Source organism: Drosophila persimilis, unplaced genomic scaffold, assembly GCF_003286085.1.
Source record: "Drosophila persimilis strain 14011-0111.01,24,50 unplaced genomic scaffold, DperRS2 tig00000431-arrow-pilon, whole genome shotgun sequence".
NCBI classification, from domain to species: domain Eukaryota; kingdom Metazoa; phylum Arthropoda; class Insecta; order Diptera; family Drosophilidae; genus Drosophila; species Drosophila persimilis.
The window spans coordinates 2,633,330-2,645,036 of NW_020825312.1; the positions used below are offsets into that span (position 1 = coordinate 2,633,330).

Consider the following 11,707-nt stretch of genomic DNA (forward strand, 5'->3'; position numbering starts at 1 on the left):
CGTCCTCGTCCCCGTCCCCGACGCCTACAATTGTGCACGCATTTCCACCTGACATCCAAACAGGCCAAACAGACAGGTCAATCAAGGCCGAAACTCCACTCATTCAGAAGAGTTATACGACTGCTGCAGGAGCAGCCGTAGCAAACAATTCGACAGATTTTCAGCACACTCCTTCCCAGACTCCGACCAAATCAAACGATTTCCCCAGGCTGTTCGTTCAACAAGAAAAACTTCCGAAAACTCAGCAAAGTGACAGAACGACGAAAGAGTGGAATACACCTGTCCAAAAAGCTGATCCAACGGAAAGCACAACAATAGTCTCAAGACTATCCGATGGCCAGCACCATGTCGATTTCCAGGACAGACCTTCACAGATTCCCAGCAAAAAGATAGAGGAGCCTGTCCCACACCACAACAGATCACAAGCTAAGGAAAAAGGCAGAACTGACTGGAATCTATCGGTCCAATCGAAAAATTCAACTGATACGCAATCAGAAGTCTCACGACGGACGGTGCACTTGAATCTACCGGTCCAAAAAGATCATACCACAGAAAGGAATAGAGATATTCAGCATCAACCCGATGCTCAGCCCCATGTGATCTCCGGGAACATTTCTTTGCAAAATCCAGACAAGCCCATCGCTGGGGTCAGGCCCGCCGAAACTCGGATAAAACTCCAAAGTACTCAGAACAGCGGCAGAGCGCAAACAGTCTTCAATTCATCGGTCCACAACGATCATCCAACAGAAAGGAATAGAGATATTCAAAGTCAGGCCAATCCTCAGCCTCATATGATCACAAAGAACATTTCTTTGGAACATCTGAACAAATCTATCGCTGGGGTTAGGCCAGCCGTTAAACAGAACAATCTCCAAGGAACTCAGAAAAATAAAATTATAGGCTGGAAGACATGGTTGCAGCAAAATAATCTAGCGGATAAAAGAACGAATACTTCAAGACAATCCGATCATCAGCAGCAGTATCAGGAGAGTTCTTTCCATCAGCACATAGCTCCCATCAAAGTCTTCGACCTACGTATCCCAGCAGAACTCCGGCCCAGTCACAAAACAATGAAGGATTCAAATCGATCGCTCGAATACGATAATCCAACAGACATGAATCGAAACTTTCAAGGCTCGGATTTGCCGCCTCACGTTGATTTCCAGGACAGTGCTTTCCAACATTCGAGCGAGCCCATAGATAAGGTCGTACCTGCTAAGGAAAACAGACTCCCAGAAGCTCAAAACATCGGCAGGACTGCAACTGACTGGCATCCATTGGATAAGACAACGGAAATATCAAGAAAATCCGATCATCTGCAACATTATCAGGAGGCTTCTTTCCATAATAAAAAAGACAGTCAACAAAGCAGAATTCCGACAACTCAGGACAGTGCAAGGACGTTGAAGGACTGGAATCAATCGGTCCCAAACGATAATCCAACAGAAAGGAATATACATTTCCAAGGCCAACCCGATCATCAGCCCCAATCGTACTTCCAGGACACTCCCTTCCAACATTCGAGCAAACCCATCGATGAGGCCGTGCCGCCAGTTCAACAAAGCAGATACCCAGAAGATCAGTACAGTCTATCGGTAAAACAAAAGAACGCAACGGCTAGGAGAACGGAAGATTCAAGACAATCCGATCATCAGCAACATTATCAGGAGGGTTCTTTCCATAATCCGATAGAAAGTCAACAAAGCCGACTCCCATCAACTCAGGACAGTGGCAGGACGTTGAAGGACTGGAATCCTTTGGTCCAAGGCGATATAGTAACGGAAGTCCCAAGAAAATTCGATCGACTGCAGAAATATCCACTCGACAACCAGGGCTCACACATTCAACAAAGCAAAATCCCAACAGCCCACCACAGTGACCTAACGTTCAAGGCGTGGAATCCATCAGTGCAAACCGATAAGCCAATCGAAAGCCATCTTGATATTCAAAGCCAGCTCTATCGTCAGCACGATGTGTTTTCCGAGGATCCCAGGAAACCCATCGATAATGCCGGAGAGCGTATTGAACAAAGCAGACTCCCAAAATCTCAGCCCAGTGGGAGTGCATTGAATGACTCTAAGCCAACGCTCCATAACGACAATCCAACAGAAAAGGAAAGAAATTTCCAAGGCCAACACGATCGTCAGCTCCACGTTGATTTCCAGGACAGTCGTTTCCAACATCCGAGCAAACCCACCGATGAGGTCGGGCCGCCTGTTACACAAACCAGACTTCCAGAAGCTCAATACAGTGGCAGGACGATGACTGACTGGCATCCATCGGTCCAAAGCGATGCAACGGATAAGAGAACGGAAAACTCAAGACAATCCGACCATCAGGAACATTATCAAGAGGGTTCTTTCCATGATCCGATAGACAGTCAACAAATCAGACTCCCACCAACTAGGGACAGTGCCAAGACGTTGAAGGAATGGAACCAATCTGTCAAAAAAGATAATCTAACAGAAAGGAAAAGCAACCACATGATATCTGAATTTAATCTTTTCCAAGATTCGAACAAATCCATCGACAATGCCGGACAGAATATTCAACAAAGCAGACTACCGGCATCTCAGCAGAGTGGGATAGCATCAAAGGTCTTGAATACATTGCTCCCAAACGATAATCTAACTACAACGAATACCAATTTTCGTCAGCCAAAAGTGGATATCCAGGACAGTCCTTTCCACCATTCGAGCAAACCCACCGATGAGGTCGGGCCGCCTGCTATACAAACCAGACTTCCAGAAGCTCAGTACAGTGGCAGGACGATAGCTGACTGGCATCCATCGGTCCACAGCGATGCATCGGATAGGCGAACGGAAAACTCAAGAAAATCCGACTATCAGGAACATTATCAAGAGGGTTCTTTCCATGATCCGATAGACAGTCAAAAAATCAGACTCCCACCAACTCACGACAGTGGTAGGACCTTGAAGGACTGGAATCAATCGGTCCAAAACGATAAACCAATTGAAAGGTATATAGATGTGCAAGGCCAACCCCCTCGCCAGAGCTATATGAATTCCCAAGACAATTCTTTCGAACATGCGGGCAAACCATTCGGTGACGAACCCATCCAAGCAAACCCAATGATGAAGGAGAGGAATCCATCGGTGCACAGCGATCTTTCAGCTGAAAGGAACGATCAAAACATTGCCAGAAAAGTGATGTCACACCGACAAGAGTATCCAATGGATGGAGCAACGGATGGAGTCTTAGCATACAGAACGGAAGGTTTGGAACCGCTCGAGCATCAAATCCAATCTCAACATCCATTTATACAAAAAGGGATCGTTAGAAAAGCGAGCACTATCGATGATATTGTTCAGACGACTACAGAGTCGTCAGAAGAAAACATTGATGACAATACAACGAAGAAGAACAGATCAGCAAAAAAAGGAAAGAAAGCTAAAAAACCGCGCAGGAAAGCCAAAAATCGTAAACGGAAGACCAAAAGGCAAAGAAATGAGGCTTCCAGGAAAAAGAAACGAGTGACAACAACCACAGAATATTATGAAGACGAGGAAAAAACCACGGAACCCGACGAAGAGTGACGTCTTTAACGAATCAATATATGGATCCGCAAGAGCCAGCTCTTGTGGTAATTATGATTAGTATTGCCTTAATGCAATAGAATATTTTATAATCAATGTATATATTGTTTAATAAATATATTGAAAAATTGTATACTGTACGTGTATTAATTAACATGCATTTCGAATATTTGTTTTATTCGATTCGGACATTTTTTGCCAAATATTTTTGTTTTTTGGGGGTCGAGAGAGTGAAGAGATGGTTTCTTTCAAAGCTGGAGGAAACGTCACCACATATTCATTATTGTGAAAGCAGAGACACCAGACTCGCATACTTTTCAATCCTTTCATAAATATTCATTGGTAAAAACCACATCATTCAGTCGAAAGAGAAATGCGAAGCCAGCGTGTAAGGGCTCCAACAGTCGAAATGACGACTAAAAGATACCCGCTAAAGTATTTTGGGCAACCATTTTGCAAAGATCGTAATATTCTCTGTGCTATATATTATTGTCTCACAGACTCTGGTTCAGACGGTCATAGAACCTGATGCCGTTCATCAACATATCTGCTCTTAATCGGACACGTTTCCTTATGATAGTGGCATACATTTAAAAACGCACAGTACACAATACCACCCCTCTATTCTACGAGTAACGGGTATTAAAAAAAACAAGCCCCCATCTAAAAAGGGTGTAAGGATGGAAGGGGCAGACACTGGTTACATTGCACGGGTTTGTCTCTGTCGATATGCTTTTGTTTTGCGTTTCAGTGCTGCATGGTTTTCCTACTCCCGTTCGCATTCACATTCACATTCGCATTCAGATTCCAATTCAGAATGGAACCCATCTTTATGCAACAAATATGAATTGTTGAAGCTCCGCTCCGGCTAACTCGTAACCGGAGCCACAGAATTTTGTGGCGCTGAAAATCGGGCATTAGCGTTTGTTTGATTTAGGTCAGTACGACACAGGGTCTCACAGCTTCCACTCGTAGCTCTCGGCACACAGCCCCCAAGGCGGGTTCGTTCGTGTCCCTGGGATCGGAGTGGGTATAGGTATGGGTACGGGTATGGGTATGGGTATGGGAAAGGGTTATTCTAACGAATGCATCCGCGTTTCATTTAAATTTAGATGAACAACATTGTATTCGGTTGCTGGCGATGTCGTCCTGTGTTGGTGCTTTTAATCTGTGTCAAAATATTTTCCATTTTCGAGCAAGAATGTTTCCTATATGAATTTTAACGCTTCGGGAAATGTTTTTCGACAGCACCATGTAAAATATATACGTGGCAATATATTTTCCACAAATTCGTGTTCCCCCTCTCTTTTTACTTTTACTTTATTATTGTTTTCTTGTTTTTGCTTTTGTGCTGTAGGTTTTTTATTGCACATTTATGCGAGTATGTGTTGGAGCTTGCTACGATTTTGAGGCTATTTGTTGTATTTGCTTTCAATATTTGAGCAATTCAATGGGGGTTGCGGGGCTACCGGGATGCGGGGATGCGGGGCGTGTGTGTCTAGGGATTAGTTTCTGGCAGTGCCAAAATATGAATTGGTTGGTATTAAATTGTGTATCGTTCGATGAGAGATCGAGGGACTTAGAAGAGATTTGTGCGAAATAAAAGCTTAGGGTAATAGAAAAGGATCTGAATGGCCAAGCTGGCGACTATGCATATTACATTCTCTCAAAGGCTAGATACGAGTGGTAGGTACATACATATGTATAGCATCTACATATATGTAGGTACCTACAATCAACTGAATAGTATCTCTATATCCACTTAATTGAGTTCAACATGAGTACGTAATACTCATGCAACTGTTATATCATTGCGAAAGCAAAGTCATGTCCTGCTGTTTGCGTTTGCTGTTGCTGCGCTGCCACAATAATTTATGACTAAAATAGTTAATGAATTGAAAAAATTGTTCGTGTCAGCAGGGAGCATGAAATGTTTTTATAGTGCAGATGCCGAGCCCAGAATGCGGTCGCTGCGCTGTCGATGTGTGTCTGGTATTTTCCCCAGCGCCATCCCCAATCTCCAATCCTCAGCCCCTTCCATTGCCATTCCTGCTCTGCCTTGCTCGCCTGGCTGCACCGGAGATTGGCAGTTGCATTGATAAGTGCTTCAGGCCATAAAAATGTGCATGGCTTGCTCTACATATGTACATATGTATGTATCTATGTATGTATCTGTATGTATATGCATGTGCTCTCTATACACACATATGTATACCTCCGCTTACTTTCGAAACCCGGCTGTGCTGTTAGTCAGGCCCATCTGCTGGAAAACTACTGCACCAATGTGTAACATGCCCATAAAATTGTTTTAATTTCGAAGCTTTGTTCTTAAGTTGTGACTAAGTGAGATGATTCTTTGATCGTTTGGTGACTAAAGCCCGGTGATGTCTCGACTGCGATATGGATACGGGCTGGCAGGTATAAAAGACTAGTCGGAAATGGCCAGAGCACTCAGTACCATCCAAGCAGCCGCATGATGCAGTTGGTAGCATTTCTAGTACTTTCTTTTCCCCTTTTGGGAGCACTGGTTGCCGGAGACATGTTGCAGGTGATATCCGAGAATCCAGATACAGGACTGGCCGGTAACCGCTCCCTGGCGGACAAACACGGTAATCCAGTCAGCAGTACAACGACCAGTTCCTCCACGCGGATGCACAGCAGCTTGCACCACGAGAATCGAACACAGAAATTCGACGTGAAAAATTACTTTCGCACGAACTCCACTCGGCTCGGATCGAACAACGCCACTGACTTATTTGGATACAAAAGATATACTCCGACCACAGGGGATCAGCAGCCACAGTCACCCATCACTACTCGTCAGCAACTCTTTAAGCAAACATTCGTAACTCCGCAGACTGCTCAGGCATCCTTCTCCTCCTTGGGCTTCGGCACTGGCTCATACAAGGCACTCACATACCCCACGGCGATCGCAGCATCTACGCCCAAGCCTACCAATATTCGAACCACCAAAGTCATGCTGCCCCCCGAAAGCCTATTCCTATTCGGCTCCAACAACCAGAGAACCACCACCACTGGCCCCAATAGTACCGCAGCCATGCCCAATATGATGGAGTCGGGTGTACCGTGTGCTGGAAGTGGAGCGGCGCTGGGAGGACTGCAGCCCCTAATTCTATTTGTGACTGTGACTGTGACAGTGACAACATTTAGAATGGGGAACGCCATTTTTTAGACAAAAAATATCCATAAATAATATTATAATGCTTTATCTCTTTATCTGTTATGATATGATATGATATGATATGATACGATATGATATGTACTTAAAACAAATAACAAGTAAATAAATGATCTTAAACAAATTCTTTGAGGTAGTATTTCTGCAAGTACATTGGAAAACATATGTGAAGAAATTAATTCCACTTCCTTTCATTTGACAACTGATTCTTTACAGATTTTATTTTTTTTTTTGCTTTAAGCTTTTTTATACATTTTCCGTAAAAAGTGTTTTTTGTTAGTGCAAGTGACATTGAAAATGAACGATTAACAGCAGACCAAATGGGATTTTTAATTAATTTTCATGAAAATACCAATTTGTGTCTCAGTTCATTTCAATTTATATTTATATGATGTTTCAATAAAATGTCGTCGAAAAAAACTTGACAGAAAATTGGATTAAATAAACGAAAAAATGATCGCACAAAAACTGAGTCTATTGCAACAAAAATGCTGATTTCCAACGTATATACATATATATTTATTTATATAGTAAAATATGTCACAAACTGTTCATAAATTCATTTAGCGCATGAAATTGGCGCCACGAACAGAATTGCATGTGCATTATTTAGCATTTAAAAGTGAATTTCATATTTTGCGCGGCAGACAAAAATCGCACACTCGCATATCCACATATACATATGTATATATAAAGTCGCAGTCGGAGTACCATATGCAAATACATATACCGTACATACATGTATATGTATATAGGATAGAATAGAGTACTATTTTGTAAATATTTGATACACGTTTGCCATTAGGAGGGGCGTGACATCATCGGCGGCCATCGAAAGTTTGTTGGGAAAAACCAACAGACTGTCAGGTGTCAAGTTCAGACATTGAGACAGAGAGAGAGAGAGAGTGGGAGGGGGGGAGAGAGAGACCCACGTTCTTTGGTGTGCCTAAGCGGCCATCAAAACGCCATTCAGAAGTCGCCGGTATGCAAAAATTGTGCACATCTGTTGGCTCTGCCATTTGCCCCATTTTCACCTTCAACTGACTGGGTTCCTGTTCCTTCCCCTCCCCCCATTTGGTGCACTTCCGACGTTGGGTGGCGTCAAGTTCAAGTTCTTTTCACTGTTGGCTCATGTTGACACAGCTGACGCGGGAAAATGGGGGAAAAACAACTGCAACATGGCTGCCAAAAGTTGTCCAAACTTTTCCCGCTCAACGCAAGCAGCAAAAGACTGTGCAAGAACTAGAGCTCTTAAATCTCATTGGTGTGCTCTGTCTAATACGGTACACTCTTCTGTTATGATTTAAGAAACGCATTAATTGTGCTTTGTTGGATCTCACATATAGAGGCTCTGACAGTTCCTATAATGGCCAAGATGATGTTGACTTCTCTGAATAGTTTTTAGCACTCTGTTCAGTGGGATTCGATTTGATTTGGATACTTCTATAGTCGTTTCTATCGTCTTTAAAAGTTTTTCTGGAAATCATCTTGTTCTTTGTTACGAATTCCGGATAGACTGTGACGACCGGAGCTCCTACTCAGTATATTTTGTAGACACGGAAGGGACACCAGGAAGATTTCAAATATTAGATCCGTTTAACCTATTGTCCATCAATTTTTAATAAGTATATTTAGATCTCAGAAGATAACGTATTCACATCATTCCGAACTGATATTAGTTCTTCTTTTTCGTAGCCTTTGCTTTCTTCTTAAGATAGGCTGCCGTGTTTTTAAGGGCTTTCTTGGATTGCTTTCTTTTAGTTTTGGCTGCTTTTGTGGTGGTTGGGACTATGCTAGGCGCCGCTGTGTTGATTGGGGGGGTCATGGTGGTGGTGGTGGTGGTGCTAGTGGTGGTGGTGCTGGTGCTGAGGCTGTCATTTAGCAACTTATCGTAGGCTGCTCCCTGGAAACTTATGAGAGGCACTTCAATGGCACGCCGCATTCGGATCCCGGGAGCGTCGATTGTCTTGGCCAGTCCTTCTAAGAAAGTGTGTTTTGCGGACTCAATGCCGACTGGGTCCACGTCTATGATTGAAGGGGATCTCCTGATACTTTGCAGAGCTTCATCCTGACAGGACAGCGTTATGATAGAGACCAGGCTGAGGATGGCTAGATATTTCATGTTGCTGATTTATCTGCTGCTACAGGCAAACTGAATTTGTTTGAGATCGTTTGCTGTATATATACAAAAAAAAATGCGCCGAAGCCAAGTCCCCAATAGAAAGCATAACACATTAATTTAAGTGAAGCTTCTGTGATGGGAAAACAGATGTTCTGTTCCAGTGCCACCTCCAATTATCATTTTTGTACCGACAGCTGCTTATGGGGTATAAAAGTTTGTATTCTGGTAGTTGATGATCAGTTCTCTTCAATGCATCAAGCAACGTACAATCGCAACGCATTCAGAATGCGTTTCATAATCATAGTATTTGTTAACTTTACTCTCGTCGCCATGGTCCTGGCGAGAGCCAACACCGAAGAGCTCCAAAAGAAGCCGATTTCCAATAACGAAGTCTCGCTGACGGCCAATTCAAACAAAGCTGCTGTCAAGTCCGAGCCACCGACCACGCTTTCGCATGCGAACTTTTTTTTCCGCCACTTGTCAACCACGAGAGCAACAACGGCAGCGGTGGCAGGATCCAAGAGACGCAAGATGACCACACTCAGTGCCGCCAAGTCCGCCTCCACCCCCACAATTCCGAATTCCGACAACAAAACCCCTAACAAGATCGACAAAAAGATCCCCAGCAAGCCGGACAAAAGTATCGATTCTAAGACAACAAACACAAAAGAACTCAAGGCCACCTCCAAGCCCACTACTAAGACCGATAGGAAACCCACACCAAGCGCTAAAGAAAGCTCCAAGGACACCACTAAGAAGGTCGGGAAACCCACCACCAAGCCTCACATCAAGTCCGACTCCAAGGCCCCCTCAAAGGCCGAAGGGAAGACTAGCTCCAAACAGGGGTATAAGACGACGACAATGAATGAACTAAAGGGCACATCAAAGACCCCCACAAAGACTGACACAAAACAGATTCCCAAAACCAAGCCAAACACCAAGGTTACCACCAAGATCGATGCAAAGCCAGGCACCAAATTGCAACACCCAAAGCCTGACACCAAGGGCTCCAAGCCCGACACCAAGGCCCCCGCAAAGACCGACACAAAACCACCCGCTCCCAGCTCCAAACCCCATACGAAAGTCAGCACAAAGATCACCGCAAAGCCTCAAATGAAGAGCCCTCAGCCCGACTCCAAAGCTCCCACAAAGGTTCAAACAAAACCTAACTCCAAGCAGGAATATAAGACAACGACAAAGAGTGAAGTGAAGGCCACCTCGAAAACGCCCACAAAGACAGACACAAAACTCCCCCCCGGAACCAAATCAAACACAAAGGTCACCACCAAGACCGACTCGAAGCCCACCGCCAAGCCTAAAACCAAAGTTTCTAAGACCGAAACCAAGGCCACCACAAAGACCGACACAAGCCCTAACCCCAGGCAAGAGTATAAGACAACGCTGAACATTGAATCCAATACTGTTACAAATGCCCCAACTACGATCGACTCAAAACCCACAACACCCACTGACATCAAGACTACCCTGCCCGACACCAAGGACTCCACAAAGGCCGACACAACACCAACCGCTAGGGCAGAGAGTTTGATCACTACCCAAGGGGAAATCAAGACAGCCACCAATACCCCTACTATGATCGACACAAAACCCACACCGGGCGCTAAGGCCACCACCAAACAGCCCGAGAGCAAGACCGATCAGGTGCCCATCGGTAAGACAGACGCAACCAAGGCCAAGGGCAAGGCAGACAGCAAAACCGAGGCGAACACCCAACCCAAAAAACAGTCTAAAACGGACACCAAGTCTAACTCTAAGACGGACACCAAAGCCCATTCGAAGACGGACACCGAGAGTCACCCCAAGACCCATGCCAAGACAGAGCCAAAGACCAATGCCAAGACCGAGACTCATGCCAAAGCACACCACAAGCCCCACTCGAAGACCCAACCGAAGACTCATCCCAAGCCCCATGCCAAGCCCCACCCCAAGAGCCATTCCAAGACCCACGGTAAGGCCCAGAATCACCAAAACAAGATCAATGCCAACAAGACCGACACAAAAACCCCCACGAAAACTCAAAAGACTCGCCGTTCCAGCCGCGGCAATGAAACGGTCACTCAGAATTCTGATGTAATCAACCCAGGAAACGAAACAAATTGGAAACTCCTGGAGACTCCCAAGACGGAAGTGATATCAACTACGCCCGTGGCTCCTGTTAAGGCAGAAATAATGTCAACTCTGACCACGGTTCCGACTCTACCGACGACCACCAGTCGTCCCCCTCTTGAAGGATTCGCTCTAGTCGAAGCGGCGAGCTTGCAGGAGGTTGATCTAGCCATTCACAAAATGATGGAAAGCACCACTGTAAGCATCAAAGATAAAGGGCTTCGCTGATGACGAGCAGGATGGGAGGAGTTGGCCAATATTAATTTCTTACGCGTAGCACCACTAAATACAATAAAATATAAAGCCACAGCCGAGTCGAAGTTAATTTTTCTCTAGTTTTAAGTAGTTTCTACAACACGCAGCTAATGACCATTGAGCGACTGGACATGCAATGAATATTAATTGCCCCACATGTGCAGCAGCAAATAGAAATAGAAATGAGAGTACGCCCCAAACCATGAAACCATAAATCTCGCACAATTAGCATTAAAATGCAATTTGGGGCAATTTAAACACACATCGTACACATCGTACTGTACTCCAAAAATCGTACTCGTACTCTGCAAATCCCATTGATAGTAAGCATGCAATGGCCCCGACATGGAGGATGCCAAATGCAAATGCAAATGCCTGCTCGTCCTCGTCCTCATCCGCGTCCTCCGCCGTTGAACAGGGCTAAAAAATTCAACTGGGTTATAATTT

At 44.6% G+C, this 11,707-nt stretch overlaps 1 protein-coding gene across 1 annotated transcript; it reads left to right on the forward strand.

Moving 5' to 3' along the window:
• The first annotated feature begins 9,208 nt into the window (after positions 1-9,208).
• Positions 9,209-11,400, forward strand: LOC6596202 (proteoglycan 4). The gene is made up of 3 exons (XM_026989610.1): positions 9,209-10,691; positions 10,983-11,203; positions 11,368-11,400. Exons 1-3 carry the CDS (start codon positions 9,209-9,211, stop codon positions 11,398-11,400), a joined length of 1,737 nt encoding a protein of 578 aa, XP_026845411.1.
• The last annotated feature ends 307 nt before the right edge of the window (positions 11,401-11,707 follow it).